The 21,788-nt window shown below is 55.2% G+C and overlaps 2 protein-coding genes across 5 annotated transcripts in view; one reads left to right on the forward strand and one right to left on the reverse strand.

Annotated features, from left to right (window-relative positions):
• Positions 1–3,378, forward strand: part of ZDHHC3 (zinc finger DHHC-type palmitoyltransferase 3) — a 53,721-nt gene extending 50,343 nt beyond the window's left edge. For all 4 annotated transcript variants that reach the window (XM_025458229.3, XM_049098549.1, XM_025458228.3 and 1 more), the window contains one exon: positions 1,131–3,378. In XM_025458229.3, the coding sequence (XP_025314014.1) occupies positions 1,131–1,388 (258 nt within the window). In that variant the 3' untranslated portion in view covers positions 1,389–3,378. The remainder of the gene's footprint in view (positions 1–1,130) is intronic.
• Positions 3,379–17,460: 14,082 nt separating this feature from the next.
• TMEM42 (transmembrane protein 42) lies at positions 17,461–21,740 on the reverse strand. Its single transcript, XM_025458227.3, has 3 exons — positions 21,513–21,740; positions 19,212–19,358; positions 17,461–18,532 (listed from the first exon to the last, which is right to left on the reverse strand). Exons 1-3 carry the CDS (start codon positions 21,702–21,704, stop codon positions 18,392–18,394), a joined length of 480 nt encoding a protein of 159 aa, XP_025314012.1. The 5' UTR covers positions 21,705–21,740; the 3' UTR covers positions 17,461–18,391.
• Positions 21,741–21,788: the final 48 nt, after the last annotated feature.

Genomic DNA, 21,788 nt, shown 5'->3' on the forward strand with positions numbered 1-21,788 from the left:
CCTGCGAAGCTCCCACGCTGGTTTGCCCTTTGTAATTAGTACCTTACAAGGGACGTACTTTGAGATCAGATTCTTGACTCCTACAATTTTTTCAAGAGCCAAGAAACGTAAATCTCTGAGATGGAGGGGGAAGAAACAGTGCTGGAGACGACCTGGCCCGGAGGACGGGGCAGACCTCAGTTGGTGTGTGTGCCTCAGTTTCTCTCTCTGCATAACACAAGGGATCATACCAGTTATGTAAGGCTCTTGTGTGGAAAAGAAGAGAAAACCTAGGACAAGGTCCTCAGAGATCGTTCTGAGGTGGAATGGGTCGTGTGAATGAGCAGTGCCCGTGCCGGGCAAACCCACAGCAATGTCCCTTGGCTTCCGGAAGAGGCCCCTGTGGGGCTAAAAGCCTTTTGGAGGGTGCTGTGGCCTGGAGAGCTGACCCGGCTGTGCCTCTAACTCCCGTGGGCCTCTCCCCCTCCCACACCCTCTTTCTGTGGCCTGGTGGCCGACGCCCAGAGGCAGGTGAGTGGGCAGCTTGGGAGAAGCCACAGGGCAGTCTGCCCCCCCGAGCGGGGCCTGACGCCCACCCAGGCCTCCCCGACCCTGTGCGCCCCCGGCTGCCCGCCGCATGCTGGCACTGGCTGTGCACGCGATCTGCTTCCTTGGCCCTGGTGTTGTTTGTACCCCATGCTCCCCTGCTACCGCCCGCACCCCTTCTTCGTGCTAAGTCTGCTGCACCTGCTGGGGGGCATGGCCCAGAAGCCTGGAGGGGGGCGGGTTCGTCTTCTCAGAGCTCTCAGGGCAGCTGCGATGTTACTCCCCAACCCGGGACCCCTTGGCAGCCTGGCCTGACTTAGTGAGGCTGGGGAACCCCGGCAGCAGCAGGGGGAAAGGGCAGAGGCCTGGGGTCCCGGGCTGGGGGGACACAGGCCAGATCCCCATGAAGGCCCTGCTTGCTGTGCCGCTCCCCGCCGCTCCCCACTGGGCCCCTCCGGCCCTCGGGGGCCCCCAGAGCCCTGACCTGGCCCAGGCTGGCTGTGTCCCGGCTCCTCCACCCCTCACCTCACCCGCCCCGCTGGGGGTGTGCCGGGGGGTGCGCAGCCCAAACCCCACTGACCCTCTTCATCCCGTTGTCCCTCCAGGGCATCGAGCGCCTCAAACGAAAGCACCAGCCCAGGGAGCGCAGGGGCAGCTGGAAGTCCGTGAAGGAGACCTTCGGCGGGGACTTCTCCCCGAATTGGTTCAACCCCTTCTCCGGACCGTGCGACCCCGAGCCTCTCAGTGACAGGGCCTGGGTGCGGCAGGCGGCCTCGCTGTCCGACACGGACAACACGGAGACCACGGAGGAGCAGTCGGAGGAGAGGAAGGACGAGGACTCCGTGGAGGTGATAGATGAGTGAGGCTGCCGTGGGGGGAGCCCGTCACCCGAAAGCCTCAGGCAACCTGGACGCACCCCTGCACCCCGCTGCCGCCCGCAGACCGCCCGCTGCCACTGCCATCCCCTGCACCGCCTCATCCTCTCCCCGGGTCGGGCCGGGTCTTGGGGGGATGGACTAGGGGTGACGAGAGGACGAGACTCGGAGTCCATCAGGAAGGGTCTGCCCAGAGCGGGCCTGGACGTCCCTCCAAGACCGGGTGTCCTCGGCATCTGGCACAGCCTCGCCAGCAAAGGAAGCTCCGAACGGGGCAGCCCAGGGTCAGGAAAGAACTTGCCTTTGGCCTTTCTTGGGATGTCTGTCTTCTCTTGGAGAGGTTGGGGCCCTAGCTCCTGGCTTTGGAGAACGAAGGCCATGATGTTATGATGGAAGGACAGAGCAGGGCTGGCCGCGGGGACCCCGGGCTGGGACAGTGACATCAGAAGAGACCAGCCTGGAAAGGTCTCAGGATCCCGGCTGCTCCCGGGAAGGCTTGTCTGACCTAGGACAGGGGCACGGCTGCCACAGCCACCTGCAAGGTCAGACCTGAGGGTCAGGCTTGGCTTGAGGAGGCCCTTCACTGGGCTGGACACACGCATACATGAGGGACATGCCCAGGCTCAAAAAGCGGGTTATGACCGTAACTGTCGTGGCAGTGGTGCCAAAGCTGAGCTCCCATCCCGTCCCAGGGATACGAGAACTGTCACTGAGTCGGAGAGCTTGGAGCCGTCCTGCCTGGTGGCTCCAGGTCTGTCCATTCACAAGTAGGGATGGGGGAGAGGACCTATTTAGAGCTGCTGGGGACCTTCTGAGCGCCCCCCGGCCCCGCCCCTGCCCCATAGCTTAATTAACTATCCCTCTGGAGAGAGTCTCACAACCCACGTGGGCAGCAGAACCGACCAGAAATCTGGCCTGTGTTTTAAGCCACTTCTCACAAGATAGGGCCTGTTGTGTTTCTCTGAGAGGATGGGTGGTGGCCGGGGACTACAGATTGACGAGCCAGAAAGACACACACACACACACACACACACACACACACACTCTGCCAGGATGAGCCTGGTTGAACCCCAGGGTTAACTACCCAGCGGGGCCGGTGTTCACAGAGCCACCTGTGCTAAGCCCTGCTCAGAGCCCCCGGAGGACATCCCACGAGGGGCTGATGGTGAGGCTCTAACAGGGACAGAGCAGCCAGGCCGTAGGCCCATCTTGGTCCATATCAGCTTTTTTTTTAAGATTTTATTTATTTATTCATGAAAGACAGAGGAGAGAGGCAGAGACACAGGCAGAGGGAAAAGCAGGCTCCATGTGGGGAGCCCGACGTGGGACTCGATCCCGGGACTGGGATCATGCCCTGGGCCAAAGGCAGACGCTCAACCGCTGAGCCACCCAGGCGTCCCTATATCAGCTTTAATATTTATTCATGACGAGGGCAGGGGGGCTGGTCGGCTCCGAGCCTGTGGACTCGCAGTCTGGGCAGGACGCGGCCGCTGGCCCCTCTGGGAGAGCCGTTCTCGGATCACAGAGGCCTGTGGTTTGTTGTCCTAACCTGGGAGGCAGCCGGGAGGCAGGGGGGCTCAGAGGGGTGCAGCACGGCGACTGTATACCAAAGACTCCGCACGCGGGGGGAAGCAGTGCCGCCCCTGGAGGCCCCGAGGAGGCCGCACGTAGAGTTAGGGTCACCACTGGCAATGTCCGTCTCCATGGATTTCGGGCCCTGGTCGGAGGGGGGCTGACGCTCCTGCTCGGGGGCCCCCCGCACAGCGGGCTCATCTTGCACTGGAGCTCAGCGCAGCCCACCGGGTTCTGGGGCCCCGTCCAACCCTGAGCTTCCTGTCCTCACTGCACGGCGACAGCATAACACTGTGCTTGCCTCACACTGGACTGTAACCGCTGTCAAAACCCAAGGAGGGCTGCGGGGAGGGAGGCTGGGCGCACACTCCACCTCCGGGCTCTGAATAAAAAGCTCTTTGCTTGACTTCGGCGGCTGGAGTCTCCTGTCTTCAGCAAGAAATCCCAGTCCAGACCCCTGGGCAGCAGGGTCCTTGGGCTTAGTCACCTCAAGGGCACCTCTGTCCCCGCGGGTGGAGAAGGACAAGCGAACGTCCAGGATGTGGGTGGAGAGTAACTAACCAGACCTCTCCGGGTCATCTCCCAGCGGGTGTTTCCAGCAGATGGAAAACTCACCTTTCATTTCATCAGAGCACTTATTGCACACCTCCCGTAGGCCTGTTGCGCCCAAGATTACGTATCCGAGAAACCACAAGGAGCCGACACCGATGCAAACACACGAGGGGTTATTTACAGTATACCCGACACCGCGGAGCAGGACTTGGACCCCGAAGTGGGTTAAAGCTGGGTGTTTTTTTTTTTTTAAGATTTATTTATTCATTCAGAATGAGAGCAATTTTATTTATTTATTCATGAAAGACAGAGAAGGAGAGAGGCAGAGACACAGGCAGAGGGAGAAGCAGGCTCCATGCAGGGAGCCCGACGTGGGACTCGATCCCGGGTCTCCAGGATCACACCCCGGGCTGCAGGCAGCGCTAAACCGCTGGGCCACCCGGGGCTGCCCAAAGCTGGGTTTTTTTATAGGCTGGTCTAGGGGATTTTCAGAAGGGGTGGAGGAATTTCTCAAGTTCTGTTTACATTCTGATATGGGGCTTTCAAGGGCATTGAGCTCTGTTCTCATTCTAATATGGGACTTTCTAGGACTTAAGCTGTAAACTGTTTTCTTCCTGTAACTGAAGTACTGTAAATTTCAGCTCTTATTCCCAGGGGCCTGGGATGGCTGCACTTGTGCTAACACTGAACTTAAAGTGGAATGGCCTTAATTTTCTCGGCCTCCACAGGCCAGAGAGGTGGGCATTTGGGGCGGGATTGAGGGAGTTGACTTTTTAATTTTATTTGAGAGAGACAGACTAAGAGCAGAGGGGAGAGGCAGAGGGAGGAAGCAGGCTCCCTACTGAGCAGGGAGTCTGAGGCAGGACTGGATCCCAAGATCCTGGGATCATGACCTGAGCCAAAGGCAGATGCTTAACCATCTGAGCCACCCAGGTGCCCAGGATTTTGACTAAAGCCAGGCCACTGCCCTTGAATGTCATGCCAATCACACCTAGAATAACGCCCACTCAACCCAGGCCTCTGCCAAAGCTCGTCCCTGGGGTTAAAGCCTTTGAGAAGCTCCCCCGACCCTCCATCCCCTCCCCCCGCCAGCGTCCTGAGTGCGGCCCAAGGCCCAGTGAGGAAGCGGACCCCGGAGAGGCCCTTGACCTGGGAAGTTCCGAGGATCAGATGGCTCCTCAAGGGCCCACGAGATCCGCCGCTCGAGGTTCTTTAAGAAGCCTGTTCGCAGAAAGAAAAACGTGACCCAGGGGACCACGCAGTCCTCGTGAAGCAGTCAGAGTTTAATTAAAAGCATATTGATCATTTGAGCAAGTCTCCGGAGGGCCGAACCAGAAGCAGAGGCTTCAGCTAACAAAGCAGGGCTTTCAGCGCCAGGAGCTGCCAGGAGGAGGCACCCCCTCCCCGAAGACTGCCCCCCCGGGGAACCAACTCCCCTCGAGGGAAGGTCTCTCTCCCCTGGGCCTGCCCGAGGCTTCTGAGCCCGGGAAGCCACCCCTCCCGAGCTGGGCCAGCCTCTACCCGGGGCAGCCTGTGTCCCTGCCAGGAGCCTGTCTCCAGGCCTGGGGTGTTTCGGGGCCACCAGCGCTGGCAAGATGAGGTGGTGGGTGAGGCGGGAGGGCCGGAGGCTCCAAGTGAGGTGCCCCTTGGTCAGGAAGCCCCAAAGGCAGCTTGATTGCTGGGGAGCAGGGGATGGGGAGGACAGAGGGGTCTTGGGGGACCTGGGACTTGCTTGGCCTCGAGAGCTGGAGTGGAGAAGACAGAACTGACGCAGCAGATCCAGCAAATTCATAAACCAGCCAAAGGCCCCGTCCCCTGTGGTTCCCAAGTGAGGCCTTGCTATAGAGGGAGGTGTGGCTCCTAAATGTAGATGGCCCTAGGGGCACCCCTAGCTAGGGGCCAGGGCGCCAGTCCAGGACTGCTTTTACACGCACCCCCAGCTGAATCCAGTGCAGAGGGTCCAGGGCCACGTTTTGAAAATTACTGGATTTCAGGAGCAATGGACACCTGCCTGTGGCTCGGACCAGTTTCTGAAAGGTTGGAGAGTCCCCACTGTGGAGTCTTGGGGCTGGGGGGGTCTGGCAACTGGGCTCCTGCTAGAAGATTCCTGGGAGAGGGAGGCGGGGGAGGGGGCTGCCCCTACCAGCCCAGAGTCTCTGGTGTCGCCCATCTCGCTCAGGCACACGTCCTCGCTGAGGTTCTCGTGTCACCATCTGAATCGTAGCCTCTGGGTGCTGGGCTCCCCCAGGCTCTCGGCCAATAATGATGCGGGGGGCAGGGAGCGAGCAGCGACCGAGGGCCAGGGGGCCTTTCCCCTCTCGTCCCTGGTGTCCTGCCTACCTGTGGTCAGGGGCCCGGAGAACACCCAGCACGGGCTGCGGGGCTGCCCCGGCATGGATGGGGGTGCAGGTCCGGGCCTGCCCCTCTGGGAGCTCCCTGACCAATTCCCAGCGAGCACGCCCTGCGCGTCCTGCACGTTCATCTGACACACACGTGGCACGGGGAAGGCGGGGAGGGGGAGGCATCCGTGTCCACACCCAGTGGAACAAGGTGGTGCCAGCCCAGGCCAGCCCGGCCCGGCCACACGCCTCGTGCGTAGCAGAACACACGGAGGCCATGGCCTGTCTAGACAGGCAGGGAGCGCAGAGGGCCCAGGGCACCTACCCACCATGTGGCCTGGGACGGACGCCCACCTGTCTGGGCTTCTGTTTCCTCTTCTGTGAAATGGGAGCGTTAGAACACCTACCTTTGGGGTTGTTTCGCAGACGATATGTTTAGGCCTGTTTGGGGCATCTCCTGCTTTGGAATTAATTGGGAGTGGCCTGCATCTCTCAACCTCTGACGAGCCCCAGCTGGACAATCGTTCCACTTTATTGAAACCAGAGAAAGGGCAAAGCCCCTTTAATTCCTCTTTTAAAGCACTTACAACAAGCGCTTGTAAATCATGTAAAAATAAATTAGCAAAGGGCCCTAATTTAGACTTTTGATGTAATTTCTATAAAAGGCTGTAGAGGCAGGTACGGGATAAAGAAGACACTTGTCACAAATCTCTGAACCGGTGGCCTGGGTTCCACCCCCAGCCCGCCCCCTCCTGGCCGGCACAGGATGGTTCTTTGCAAACTCCATCAGGCCTGGTGAAAGACAGTCACACCCCCTGTATCCTGAACAGGAAAGATAGCAGTTTGTTAGATTGGGGCTTTACAATATGTCACGATTTCCAAGGCCTGTTTTGGACGCTGTTCAGTTTTAATTTATAAGGAGTCGCAAAAGACAGTGTGGCCCGGGCCTCTAGCGACCTCTCCCATCAGAGAGAACAAAGGCCACCCCCAAGCCCTGGAGCGGCCAGGAGGAACGCAAATACATGGAAAAGAGGTGAAGGGTCTGGCTGAAGAGGGACATAGAGACTCTTAGCGCTGGGCCCTGCCGCCTCTCTGCTCCGGGCTGCAGTGTCCTCCTGTCCTGTCCTCCTGTCCTGCCTCGTGGCCCCAGCCTATTCATGCCTCGTGCCTTCGGGCCCACCCATGCTGGCTATAGAGTAATTAAAGGAAGGGGAGGGTGGAGTGATGCTGAGCCCCCAAGGCTACTCACAGTTTCAAAAATCCCAAAGGACGATTCTCATTCCTGTGGAACAAAGCAAATTCCTCTTCCAAGTGTGCTGGGCAGTGATGCACACCTCGTGCCTTGTGGAACCCCCTCTCCTAGAGTGTGTGCCGGACCTGGTGACTCGCTTCTAAAAAGAGAATGCAGGAGGCACCTGGGTGGCTCAGTTGGTTGAGCGGCTGCCTTGGGCTCAGGTCATGATCTTGGGGTCCTGGGATCAAGTCCTGCATCAGGCTCCTTGCTTAGCAGGGAGCTTGCTTCTCCCTCTGCCTGCTGCTCCCCTTGCTTGTGCGCTCTCTCTCTCTCTCTCTCTCTCTCTCTCACTCTCTCTCTCTCTGACAAATAAAATATTAAGAAATAAAATTAAGAATGGAGGAAAAGCGATGGGATGTCACCTCTGAGGTTACAAGGGGCCTGCGGCCTCTGCCCTGGGTGATGCCAGCTGGCCGCCCTGGCTGCAGATGACACAGACACACGATTGTGGTTTGAAAGCACTGCATGGTGGTGGTGGGGTAATATGTGGCACAGCAGCAGGTAACGAATACTCTAACTGCCCGACGTCGGAGCCCTAGTTAGACAGCCCCGGCCAGCAGCCCCCCCGGGAGTCATGGATTCCTAGTGGACCAGCAGGCCCACAGAGGGCCACGTATCTCTAGCGGTGAAGGAGAAATAGTAACAGGGCGCCGGAGAGGGGAAGGTCGCAGGCCTCCAGCAGAGGACCTCCTAAAGCCAGCTGCGTTTCTGAGATTCCCAAACATGGGACCTCATCTTTCATCACCTAAACTTGGATGTGACCCTTGCAACACCTGGGAGTTCTGGTTGCCCCTGCTTGGCTCGCAGCTTGGTGGATGTCAGGAGGGAGCACTGCACCACCTTGCTGTGCAGCCTTGGGCTCCCGGCCCCATCTCTCTGGGCTGGTTTCCTCATCTCCTGAATGGGCAGTGGCTCAGCCCACTGCGTCCCAAACTCCAACACCAGCAAGACTCCCCTGGGAACAAACAGCCTTCCAGCAGGCCCTGGCTGTGCCAAGCATTGCACTGGGTACTGGTTATGTGCTACTGAATCCTCATAATAACCCCTGACAATGAGACGATGGAAACCCGGAGGGGTCAGAGTCTTGCCCAGAATCACAGAGCTTGAAAGGAAGTGGCCAGGTGCATTCAAGTCCACCTGCACCCCTGAGCACCAGGGCCTCCGGTCGCCGGCTCTGTCTGCCCATGGCCCAGGCTTCCTCAGTGTTTCTTTCTTTCTCCCAGGCCAGAAGGTGCCAGCATGGGGGCAAAGGGGAAGAAGCAGGCACTTCTTTCCATGGACATGGTGGGCTCTGTGCCTGGACCCCAGAGGTCAGGGTGGGGGCCCCGTGGTAATGCTACCAGCCACTAACTTGGGATGAGCAGGTGGGCCACGAGGGATCAGGAGCCCCCCGCCATTCACAGAGTGTCCCCTGTGTGCCAGGCACACGCTCAGAGCCGCCCAGCACAGGGAGCATTTCAGACTCACCCAGCGATGAACACACGTCTGCCTACCACCCACGTGCAAACACAACCATACGGCTACCGTCTGGGTGGGCCCCGGGACAGCGTTCTCAGTGTGGCTGGGAGCCCCTGGGAGTCCAGAGGTCAGCAAGTATCTGCACAATAATTCCAAGACGCTCTTCGCCTCTCCGCTGTGATCCCCTCATAGGGTATAGGACAAGCTCGGTGATGCAGTTTCAGAGTCCACACTCCCGTCAACGTGAAGAAACTACTACTTGTAGCGCACAAGTATAGACTCAAACAAGGACATCCACCATCATCTGAAGAGCCTATGGAAATATTGGGATCCCTGGGTGGCTCAGCGGTTCAGCGCCTGCTTCGGCCCAGGGCGTGATCCTGGAGACCCGGGATCGAGTCCCATGTCGGGTTCCCTCCATGGAGCCTGCTTCTCCCTCTGCCTGTGTCTCTGCCTCTCTCTGTCTCTCTGTGCCTCTCATGAATAAATAAATAAAATATTTTTAAAAATAAAATCTTAAACAAAAAAAGGAAATATGCCTGCCTTTTTCATCTATGTATCTGGCTGAAGGCAGATTTTCTTAATCTATTTCAACAACAACAACAACAACAACAAAATGCATCTCAACAATTGAATACAGAAGCAACTGGGGAAATCCGGCTGATTTCTACTAAGGCAGACACTGAGATTTACAGAAATGCAAAACAACGGCACTCTCTTCCCCACATTTTAGGCTTCCAAAAAATATAGCTCTTTTTCACAAAAATATGTTATCTATGTAACGTGTGGAGAATGTAGGATTCTTCATTCAGAATAAAACAAATATTTTTTAAACTTCTCAGTTCAACTTTCCGAAATGGTAACCATTTGCAGATAGAAACGTCCTAACCACCGGCTGACCGGGGTCTCCAATAACCTGTAAGAGCGGAGAGGGGACCTGAGACCCAGCTGCCTGAGAACTTTCTGCTCTGGGCAAGTGGAGTTCCTGGGAGGACAGGGCCCCCAGTCCTGCACCCAGGAGCACCCCGGGCGGACTGTCCGCTCACCCAGCCCGAGGCCCCAGCGGCAGGTGGGAGGAGGACCGTGGGACCACTGGCAGCCCGGAGGCCGAGGCTGGGCCTGGAAGCCTCCAGGAGAGGCTGGGTTTGGAACTCAGATCCGACTTGAAAACCTGCGCTCAGAACAATTATGGGCAAACGTGTGTTTCTTGATGACTTTGATGGGGTGACGGGGTGACCCGGCACAGTGCTGTGGTTCAGAGCCCAGCTCAGGTAAAGAGCTTGAAACGCGCCGAGCCGCTGGGGGGGAGTACAAGGCAGCATCAGCATCGTGTGGCTCCTTACCTGCCCCCTGGCTCCTGGGGCCCCGGGCCCAGCCTCAGAGCCCTGCAGCCTTTCCCCTGCCAGCTGCCTCCTGCTCCAGGGCCTCCAGACCTCCTGTCCCCCTGTTCTCCATGCCCTCCTTGGTCCCCCCACAAGGGAAGCAGGACTCCACGCATGTCACATGTCCCCATCTGCCTTGTGATGTCCTCCAGGCAATCCGGCGCAACCAGCTTCACCTGTTTCTCCCACCAGCAGACGCCACTGCCAACCCTGCCAGCGCTTAGAGGCCCTTTATATTTATTTCTTATTTTTCAAATTTTTAAGGGTTTTACTTATTTATTTGAGAGAGAAAGAGAGAACATGAGTAAGGTGGGGGTGCAGAGGGAGAAGCAGGCTCCCCACTGAGTGGAGAGCCCTACATAGGGCTCGATCCCAGGACCCTGGGATCATGACCTGAGCCGAAGGGAGAGGCTTAACCGACTGAGCCACCCAGCGCCCCTCGGAGTCCCTGTTTAAAACCATTGGTTCTAAAAAAAAATAAAAAAATAAAAAATAAAAAATAAAAAAAATAAAACCATTGGTTCTGGGATGCCTGGGTGGCTCAGTGGTTAAGCGTCGTCTTCGGCCCAGGGCATGATCCTGGAGATCCGGGATCGAGTCCCACATCAGGCTCGCCACAGGGAGCCTGCTTCTCCCTCTGCCTGTGTTTCTGCCTCTCTCTCTTTGACTCTCATGAATAAATAAATAAAATATATAAAAAAAAAAACTCGAAAACAACATTAAAGCAGCAAGACCGCCCCCCTCCCCTTACCCACTACCTGTCATGAGAGCTAATAGATTTTCTGTCTGGTCCCCTGATTGCACTTGCACCCATGTGTTTACCTCCCCATGAGCAGCGGATGAGCCATGTCCTATGATCTTTGCGCCCCAAATGTGGTACTTTTCCCCCGTGGCTGGCTTGCCTCCACCCCACACAGCTGCGGCGGCAGCCCGCCTCAGGCAGAGGGCCCCCCCCCGCCCCGCTGTCTCCTCTCCCTGCTCTGTCCCCTCCCAGCCCAGCCCTGCTTCTGGCTAAGGAACCCGGGCGTCTGAGGATGGAGGGCCTCCCACCCCGTGGGCCGGGCCCCGCCTCGTCCCTCGGTCCCCCACTCCATCCTCACTGTCCCCACATCATTCCTACATTCCAGGTGGGGAGACAGGATCAAGGAGGCGAGGGCACCCCTGACTCTGGCTGCTCTGGAAGGGCCGATCGGAACCCGCGTGCTCTGCGCACCGGCCACCCCTGCAGACCCCCACGAGCGGGGCTCCAGGTGGGCCCAGGCCCACGGGCCCGGATCGAGCAGCAGCCGCAGGTAAAGCACCTGCCCTTGGCACACCTTTGGTTGCCTGGAACACCGCAGCGAGGTGAGAAACGGCGTGCTCCTTTCTCAGGACGTCGGTGACAAGAACCTGCAGACCTGTCAGCAGCACAGCTCGGGCTCAGCACACAGGACCTGGGCTGATTGAGGACACCCCTCCGTGCAGCCCCTGAACTATGACGACATCCCAGGCTGGCCCTGCCGGGTCACGAACACATGCCCACAGGAAGGAGCCTGTGCTCCGCTGAGACCATGTAAAATCCAGCGAGTTTCTGACGCCGAGGCTGTGTTCATTTGTGGTTCCAGCCCAAAGCTGCGGGCTGGGGAGGCCCATCGCGGGGGCCCACATGCTCCTGCCAGCTCAGGCCACTCGGGACCCTGGAGGGATGTCAGGGTACCACCGGCTTTCCAGAGTCCTCGCAGTTCGCCACAGCACACTGACAGCCTGCCCCTCTCCCCCTCATCTTCCTCCTGGTCCGCACACGTTGGGAAGACCATCGGCTCATTAATGCAGCTGTCCCCCCAAAAGGGGTCGATCCTTTCCAGGCAGCTCACTGGGTAAATGAGCGGCACAAACAGTGAGAGATTGTGTAAACCACATCCGCAGCATCTGCCCTGAAGTCCTGGGTCTGGACTGAGTTCTCCAGGGCAGGGGGCTTCACGGCGGGCGGCCACACAGTGTCGGCCTATCCTGCCCGGTGCAGGTCCTGCTTGGCTGCCCGGACACTACAAACTCTGTGTCCAGAGGACCACGTGGATGGTACCTCTGGTGTGTGCCCCTGCCTCCCGTGACACCCGCTCGGCCCTGGCAGGCTTTCAGATCAGCTTCAATTTTCTGGCCAGATTATACTGTGTCTCCATTGACGCCTTGGGCCTGGCGGGAAAAGGTTCATACAGAAACTTGAGGAAACCACCCGGCTTTCTTTTTTTTTTTTTAAAGATTTTATTTATTTATTCATGATAGTCACACAGAGGGAGACAGAGAGGCAGAGACACAGGCAGAGGGAGAAGCAGGCTCCATGCATCGGGAGCCCGACGTGGGATTCGATCCCGGGTCTCCAGGATCATGCCCCGGGCCAAAGGCAGGCGCCAAACCGCTGCGCCACCCAGGGATCCCGCCACCCGGCTTTCAAGACAGATCCTCACGGCTAACGAGGCCAACTTGGTTTGAACCAGTCCCCATAGAGGCCATCACGGAGACCAATACCGCAGGCTGTCACCTGTGTATACGGTCCTACTGAGACATGCGGACTTGGATGAAAAAGCTCAAAATAGGGCAGCCCAGGTGGCTCAGCGGTTTAGCACCGCCTTCAGCCCAGGGTGTGATCCTGGAGACCCGGGATCGAGTCCCACGTCGGGCTCCCTGCATGGAGCCTGCTTCTCTCCCTCTGCCTGTGTCTCTGCCTCTCTCTCTCGTGCTCTGTGTCTCTCATGAATAAATAAAATCTTAAAAAAAAAAAAAGCCCAAAATACATATAATATGACTTCTGGGAGGAGAAAATCAAGCATAAGGGAACAGTTGCATCAAAGTGATGATGCTGAGAACTTTCCAGAATGGATGAAAGACGTGACTTCTCTTATTTAGGAAACCAGTAAGATTCTAAACGGGATGGAAAGTAATAAATACCCACTGTAAAAATTATGACTCTCCCACCCCAGACCCTCAGACCCTCTCTCCAGAGACAACGACTATGAAGCATCTTTCCAGTTTTCTCTACCATATTTACTTACTCACGGAGCTTTCTCAACATACTGATTCTGTACCTGGCTCTTTTCTTTTCCCCCCTCTAAAACATACCCTGGAATTTATTTCTTAACCACCCTAGTAGTTCTCTTCTTTTCAATGGTCACTACTGCCTCTGAGTGGGCGTGGAGATTGTTCCAAATCTTCTTCTTGTATGCTACAAAACTTCCTTGCACCGATGTCTTTGCATTTGTGGGTGACGATATTTGGAACACACATCTTCCAAAGTCGAGCTGCTGTGTCACAAGGTATGTGCATCTTGAGTTTCAGTAAATGTTGCCAAAGAGCCTTCCAGAGACTGCATCAGTGACTCATATAGAAAGATGGGAAGATGTCTTTAAAAACCAGCCAACCAGCCAACAAAACCCTGCTTACTAAACTTTTCATCATGGCGAGTCTGATAAGAATAAAAAAAAGGGGGGCAATCTCATTGCTGTTTTGATTTTATTTCATTATCATCCCCCATTACAAGGAAGACTGAGTATAATTTCCTAGACTACTCTCAGCTACCTAATACTGTCCACTCATCTTTTGGGATGTGGGTCATTTTCTTCCGACCCACAGGAACTCATTTTATACTTCAGAACAGCTTCTGCTTATTCATTCCCTCTGAGTCCTGCTACACATTTTTTAACTTCTATGTAGTCAATTTTTCTATCTTTTCCTTTGTTTCTAGGGGAAATATCTTCACTCCAAGATTATTTTTCACACTGCCACCATTTTCTTTTCTGCCTTACAGTTTCATCTCTGCTCTTTCTGGAATTTATTGGGTACAAAAGGCATGACGTAGTGACCCATGTCACGCCTTTATTTTGCTCTAAGTGCCAACCAGTTGCCTCAACATTGTGAATTGCACGATCTCTCTTCTGTGAACCTTTAACCACACCACCCACCATGGCCTGGGTCCTTGGAATGTCCTGACACCCTAAAGGTGCTGGGAAAACAAAAGCAGTGCTGCTCAAGCGAATGCAGCATCAGCAGCACAGCACACCAGGCCACCGCAAGGCAAGCCGTGATGTCACCTGGGCAAGCCCAGCAGCACCAACCTGCTCCCACCAACACCCCAACACTGGTGGGACATCTTCTGGAGACGCGTTCTTTGGACAGATGTTGTGCAAGTATTTTCAGCCTTTGGCAGGCCTGCTGCTTCTCTCCTCACTGTGGTCTTAATACGCATTTCCCTATCACAGTGAAACTGAAGTTTTTTGAATGTTCATGAGCTGTTCGAGCTTCCTCTTTGTCTATGAATGATCGACTCGTGTGCTTTGCCCAATTTTCTTTTGAGGTGTACTGTCTTTTCTTCATGATTTAAAGTCTGAGGAACGTTGAGAAAAGAACTTCTACGAGTCCCTCCCACCACATCCAGCTGCCTTACCTGGCTCTGCGCACACACGGACCTCCTCACCTCTGTGAGAGTTAGATGTCTGCATCCCCGGCTAAAGCCGACCCTCCCTTGTGCACCAGACTGTGGCTCAGGGGCTCCAGCTTATGCTCAGTGCTCAAAACAGTCCCCTTCCTTGCACCTTCTGTATCTCTGCTGATAGTTCACTGCCGTTAGCCTACATAAATATGCTATTTCTCCTCTCACAACCCAAAATAAAACAAAACAAAACGCCCTCTCTTGTCCCTGTCTTCTCTGCCACCCATTGCCCCTTCACAGAAAAACTCATGGCAGGAGTCTTCACCACTAACTGTGTCCAATCCTTCTTCCTGCCATTCTCTCCTTTCTGTTTTGTTTTGTTTTCAATTGTGGACGAATACACATGACATAAAATTGACCGGTTTTATTTTTTTTTTTTTTAAGATTTTATTTATTCAGGAGAGGCAGACACAGGCAGAGGGAGAAGCAGGCTCCATGCAGGGAGCCAGATGTGGGACTCGATCCCAGGACTCCAGGAGGATGCCCTAGGCCAAAGGCAGGCGCTAAACCGCTGAGCCACCCAGGGATCCCCAAGCAAAATGTTTTCAAGGTTCCTCTTTCTTGGGGTGCCTGGGTGGCCCAGTCAGTTAAGCATCTGCCTTCAGCGCAGGTCTCAGTCTCAGGGGCCTGAGATCGAGCCCTGCATGGAGCTCTGCTCGGTCTGCTTCTCCCTCTGTGCTCGCTTTCTCTCTAAGAAATAAAATCTTTAAAAAAATAAAAAAAGATTCATCTTTGTTTGTAGCCTGTGTGTTAGATCTTCATTCCTTTTTAAGGCTGAATAATCTGTTGTATGTATATGCTACATTTTGTTTATCCATCCTTCTGCTGTTGGGACATTTGTTTCCACCTTCTGGTTATTGTAAATAATGTTGCTATGAACACTGGTATCCAAGTATCTGTTTGAGTCTCTGCTTTCAATTCTTTGGGGTATATACCTAGAGCAGGAATTGCTAGAATCATAGAATTATTCAGCTTTTTGTGAAACTGCCAAACTATCTTCTCCAGTGGCTGTACCATTTTACACTCCAACCAGCAATGCACAAGGGTTCCAGTTTCTCCATTCTCACCAATACTTGTCATTTTCTGTGGTTTGTTTTGCATTGTTGTTTTTATAGTAACCATCCTAATAGGTTTGAGGTGCTATCTTGTTGTGGAGCTCATGGAGCTTTTTAAAAAATATTTTATTTATTTATTTGACACAGAGAGAGCACATGCAGGGGAAGCAGCAGAAGTAGAGAGAGAAGCAGGCTCCCTGCTGAGCAGAGAGCCCAAGTGGGGCTGGATCCTAGGATCCCAAGGTCATGACCTTAACTGAAGGCATACGCTTCACCGACTGAGCTACCAGGCGCCCATCACTGTGGTTTAGATTTGCATTTCCCTAATGACGAGTGATGCTGAGCATCTTTCACATACTTACTGGCCATTGTATATCTTCTTCAGAGAAATGTCTGTTCGTGTCCTTTTCCTGTTTTTAAGTTGAATTTTTTGTTGTTGAATTGTAGAAATTCTTTATATATTCTGGATATTAATCCTTTTTCAGATATATGATTTGCAAATATCTCCAATTCTTAGGTTATGGTACTTTTTTTTTTTTTTTAAGATTTTATTTACTTATTCATGAGACAGAGGCAGAGACATAGACAGAGAGAGAAGCAGGCTCCATGCAGGGAGCCTGACCTGGGACTCCAACCCGGGACCACAGGATCATGCCCTGAGCTAAAGGCAGATGCTCAACCACTGAGCCACCCAGGCGTTCCGTACTCTCTTGATGGTGTCCTTTGATTCACAAAAATTCTTAATTTTGATAAGATCCGATTTATTTCTCTTTTGCTGCCTGAGCTTTAGATGTCAAAAACTCATTGCCAAATTCAATGTTGTGAAGCTTTTACTCTGTTTTCTTCTAAGAGCTCATAGTTTCAGTTCTTATAATTTTAGGTCTCTGATTTTGAGGTTTTTTTTTTTTAAGATTTTATTTATTTATTCATGAGAGACACAGAAGGAGAAAGGCAGAGACCCAGGCAGAGGGAGAAGCAGGCTCCCCTCACGGAGCCCGATGTGCGACTTGATCCCTGGACCCCGGCATCACGCCCTGAACTGAAGGCAGACACTCAACCAGTGAGCCACCCAGGTGTCCCAAGTTTGTTTTCTATATGGTGAAAGGTGAGGGTCCAACTTCATTCTTTTGGATACATATATCCAGTTTCTCCGGCACCAACTGTTGAAAAGAACTGCCCTTTCCTGCTGAATGGTCTTGACACCCTTCTCAAAGGGCTTAGGTTCTCTATGCCGTACCACTGGTTCATATCTCTAGGCCTGTACTATATACTGTTTTCACTATGTAGCTTTGCAGTAAGTTTTGGACTCAGGATGTGTAAGTCCTCTGACATTGTTCTTTCTAAAGACTGTTATGGCTCTTCAGGGGCCCTTTGAGTGTCCAGGGTGGAGAAACCCTTGAGGGTTCTCATGAATTTTAGGATGGGCTTTCCTATTCTTGCAAAAAACACCAAGCACAGAGGCAGGACTGGATATACTAGACTTGAGAACTATTAAGATGCAGGTGTTTGGGGTAACTCTAGCATGGTGGATGAGGGGCTATTAAGGAGGCAGTAAGAGAGAAACTGGGGAGGTGAGCTAAGGCCAGATCCCAATCAGTAGGAGCCATGGAACAGTTTTCAGAAGCTCATCTGTCAGCTGTGCCATGAGTAACAGAGGAGGGCAGTGCAGGTGCTATTTGGGCAGGGAGGAGGGGCCACCCTGGACATGGCCCTTGCCCGCCCCCCCACCCCCCCGGCCCCAACCATCCGCTCCATTGCCTACTGGTTGCCAAGTTCTCCCCAATTGCATAGAATGTCTGAAGAAGACACAGAGGCGGTCAGCCTTGGGAGAGCTGAGCGGGTACCGAGACACCCAGGGGAGCCCCCCACCCTCCCCTCAGAGAACTGGAGGTGAGCATCACACTTGAAGCTCCACACAAGGGAACAGGCAGGCAGCACACAGACCATTTTGAACTAGGAATTACATTCACACTGTGTAAGATACAAAAAAGTCACAGAGATCTGAGAAAACCCACGGGCAGACAGGCCTCCAGGGGAAATGAGGGGGTGGGAGCAGCCTGGGCCGCTTTCCTTTCCTCAAGAGTAAAACAAAACTAGGTCCCCACAGTGAGGTCAAGCTCTCCTCCTCGAGTACCAAGAAAATGGACAGACCCTGCTGAATCTGAAGAGCGCCAGCCTGGGTGCCATCAGGACAGAACCGTGTGCTGGAGCTCGGCAGGTAAGAGAGCAGCTGAGCCCCAGGTCTGGGGAGCGGGAAGGGGTGAGGGCAGCTATTAACTCCATTCCAAGAACTACAGCTCACTTGGGCTGCTCCCTCTCACTCCAAAAAATTAGGAAAGGAAAAGAAAAAAAAGTAGGGAAGCATTAAGATGCTGTACCTGCTATTTTAAAAAAAGAAGAAAAAAAAAGGATTTATTAATCCAGTTTCCCTTCCCTTGCCAAACTGCAGAAGCAAGACACAGGTATCCTGTACATCGGTGTCAGGAGTTGTCAGAAGGCTCCACTGAGAGCTGATCCCAATGTCCCATGACTGGCCTTTGTTCGGCCACAGGACTACAGGTAGTGTGGTCTCCAGTCTACGCACCCAGCATGCCAGGCCCAGGGTCTCCAGCGTCTGCCAAGGGCCACCGGGCAGGCCCAGGGTGTGAGGATCCAAAGCACCATGCAGGTGTCTCGAGAAGGCCTCAGGCAGGACTTGACCACGCTTGTCCTTTCTCCTCCCAGAAGCCATGGCTGGCCGCCCTCAAGGTCAGAGGCCCGTTTCCCTCAGGAGCATCTCCCTCTGGCCGATGGTCAGGAGGCTGCACCCAGACCACCTGGGAAGCAGTCCCCACGCACCTGGCCACACTCTCCCGTTGGGTCGTTGGGCCCCTGTTGCTACTGCTGCTTGTGTGCAGGGGCCTTCTCACTGGGTGGCAGCTTCCTGTGGATCAGGCTGAGGCCGCAGAGGATGAGGAACACGCCTCCCCACCACAGGACCTTCTGGCACTCTCCATACAACACAAAGCCCAGGAAGGCCTGTGGACAGAGACCACTGTGAGGCCACGCAGACACGTGCCCGCCAGACTCGACCTCAGCGAGTAGGCACCTCCTCACTCCCCCGGGGGCTGCCTGCCATCCTGGGGCAGGGGGAAAGGTCTGGAGCTGGAAACCCAGCTGTCACCTTCCGCAAGTCACTATTCATTTACGACTTACGTGTGTGTGTGTGGGGGGGCTTCCTCATAGCCCTGGCCCCAAGCAAAGGGCACAGGGAAGAGTAGCAGAGGCCGGGTGCTCAAGCCCAGCCCACAGCTGGTGCCTGGTGTTGGCTGACCCAAAGCGGCCTGCCAAGTCCTCCCTCCCTCAAAGGCAGGGCTGACATCAGGCTATCAGAGGAAAGGGCGTCCACCCTCCACGTCTCATGCTCAAGGTCACAGACCCCTAGGAGTCAGCTTGCACGGAGGCTGCAGAGACCACAGGATGAGAGCTGCACCCTGGAAGGGCAGCAAGCACGCAGGCTTTTTTACAGCCGGAGGTCATTCCCAGCTGGCTTGAGATTAGAGGAGCAGCCTGCGGGGGTCAAGCTACAGCCCAATCTCTGCTTCAGTTCCTGCCTTTAGTCCTGTCTGGGAGGGCGGGAGCTCCCTAACTCACCCAGAGCCGCCCTCCCCCCAGGACCCAGGTGTGGGACAGGGGACCGCACCCTCAGGTTACTCACCGAGCTGAGGATGTTTGAAAAAGTCACCGTGACAGATGCAATGGCCGAAGACATGGAGAAACTGAGGCCGCGGCTAAAGAACGTCCACATGAGAGAATTGGTGGTCGCCATCACGATAATGCCTAAGATGCGGAAGGCCACGTTCACCTGCAGAAGAAAGTGTCGCTGCAGCCCCCTCCCAGCACACCGAGGGGCCCGATCAGCAGCAGCAGCCGGATCCCACCACAGCCTGGGTGGGCGGGCCTCAGAGCTTTCCTGCACAGGACTTCACTTAATTCTGTGCTCCGCACACTCTTTTTACAGCAGAAATAAACTGAGACTTAGGTGGCCATGTGCCCTTGGGCAGAGTGGAAAGCTAATCCGTAACCAGTACTGTGTTCTGAGTACCACTCCCTGGTGTCAAAGATCAGTGCCAGAGGGCCAAGCAGTTGCTGGTACGTAGCATAAGTAAACCAAGTGGGGAGCCCTCACTTCCGGGGATGGGGTAAAGCATAACCGGCCGTGCTTCCCCCATTCTGTGCAGGCTACAGGACACTCAGGCCAGTCCCACTAGGCATTCTGTTTCTTTTTTTTTTTTTTAAGATTTTATTTATTCATTAGAGAGAGAGAGAGGCAGAGATACAGGCAGAGGGAGAAGCAGCAGGCTCCATGCAGGGAGCCTGATGTGGGACTTGATCTGGGGTCTCCAGGATCACGCCCTGGGCTGAAGGTGGCGTTAAACCGTTGAGCACCCCGGGGCTGCCCACTGCTAGGCATTCTTGAACTTTAACTCTGTGCCAGGTGCTGTGCCAAGTGTTTTAAGTGCATTTTCATTTATTCCCTTAACTCCACTTTACAGAGAAAAGAACCTAAGACATTAGTAACTTGCCTAAAGCTGGTGGGAGCCATGAGGATTCAAACCCAGGCAGTGGCTCCACGCTTTCAACCAGGACACAGCACTGCTTAGGGAAAACACCCTCTACTTGGCTAGTGATCCCAGATGTCACTTAGAGTACTTGCAGCCTTTTTCCTTTTTTTCTTTTTTTTTAAAGTGAAAGCCTGGAGAGAAGAGGATCTTAAGCCTCCTGCACAAAGAATATGCAGACCCCTTACCTGGTTTTGAATTAGAAAACTGCCTGCAGACATAGCTGCCTTCTTCGGGGTCATCTAAATATCATACTCTTTAAAAAAAAAAATTTATTTTAGGGACACCTGGGTGGCTCAGTGGTTGAGTTGAGCGTCTGCTTTCCACTCAGGACGCAATCCCCAGGTCCTGGGATCGACCCACAGGAGCCTGTTTTCCCTCTGCCTATGTCTCTGCCTCTCTTTCTCTCCCTCTGTGGCTCTCATGAATAAATAAAATATTTTATTTTTAAAGTAATCTCTACACCCAACGTGGGGCTCAAAGTCACAACCCTGAGACCAAGAGGTGCATGCTCTGACTGAGCCAACCAGGAGCCCCCTCATACTCATTTCTCATAACTGTTGAGTAGTGTCTTAAAGGGTGTCTTTGTAGAATTTTCACGAAGGCATTGCATGCACCGATGGCAGCCTGCTTATATAGTCAGGAAGGCCTGGTGCACAAAAGAAGACTAGGAAACCTCATGGTTCAGTCTCTCATCTTCCTTTGGACCACTTGAAGAGTTTATACCCAACAGGACACTAAGGTCAAGCAAGGTGGTTCTCATTGGATCAGCCCTAAATAGGCGACCCCCAAAGACCCAGTCTGTCCACGGTCCAGGTCAAACCTAACCCGGGGCGCAGGTGCGGACGCGGGCCTAGGACTGGCGAGGAGAGGGGCAGGCGCGGGGCGGCAGCTCAGTCCTCAGCAGGATGCAGGTGGGGGGCGGGGGAGATGCCCACTGAGCTTCCCGTCCTCTCTTCCGCCTCTGTGCCCCGAAGCACCCACGATCCGGCAGCCGCTCAAAACCCTCGTTAATTAGGGGGCAGAGATGGGCACCAGGCTTCCCACCTGGAGTCACGTGGAGGGCAAGGTTGGGGCCTAAGGGCTTAGGGCGAGAGGCAGGGTGGGTGTAGGGGGGCGGACCAGCCCCACGGAGGACAGACGCGACGGCGGACGGCAGGCCCCGGTCGGAGGAGGCTCGGTCTCCTACCGCCTACACTGGGCGACGAGTCGCGGGCCTTACAAGGGAGGGACGCCCGCCCGCCTCTGCCGACCGCGGCGGCCGGGGCGACCAGACCTGCGGGCGTGAGGCTTCGCCCTGCGTCCCCGCCCCCGCGCCCGTCCCCGCCCCGCAGCGCCCCTCCGCCCCCCCCGCCCCCGCCCCCGCCCGCTGGCCGCAGCGGCGCCCCGGGCTCGACCTCGCTGCCGAAGGCCAGCTTGGCGGAGGCGGCGGCCAGCGCCCCGAACGCGCCGGCGCACATGCAGTTGAACACGCCCCAGAAGCGGCGCCGCATCGCGCCGGCCTGGAGGTGCGGGGGGAACTCCGCGGCGGCGTCGGGGTAGGCGGCGGGGCACACGGCACCGCCCGGGGGCTGCGGCCTCTCGGCCATAGCGCCCGCCGCCGTCTCTCCAGGGCCCGGCGCCCCCGCCACCAGCAGGGCAGAGCGCGCGCCGCGATTGGGCGGCGGCCTCAC

This window comes from Canis lupus, chromosome 20, assembly GCF_003254725.2.
Source record: "Canis lupus dingo isolate Sandy chromosome 20, ASM325472v2, whole genome shotgun sequence".
Classification (NCBI taxonomy): domain Eukaryota; kingdom Metazoa; phylum Chordata; class Mammalia; order Carnivora; family Canidae; genus Canis; species Canis lupus.

What these genes read in the sequence shown, in the direction of transcription:
- TMEM42 (XM_025458227.3), bottom strand. Translation starts at nt 21,704, where the DNA reads ATGGCCGAGAGGCCGCAGCCCCCGGGCGGTGCCGTGTGCCCCGCCGCC. An exon ending in AGCTGGCCTTCGGCAGCGAG is followed by an intron (nt 19,359 to 21,512) that starts GTCGAGCCCGGG and finishes TTTCTTCTGCAG; the next exon opens with GTGAACGTGGCCTTCCGCAT. An exon ending in TTTCAAACATCCTCAGCTCG is followed by an intron (nt 18,533 to 19,211) that starts GTGAGTAACCTG and finishes CTCTGTCCACAG; the next exon opens with GCCTTCCTGGGCTTTGTGTT.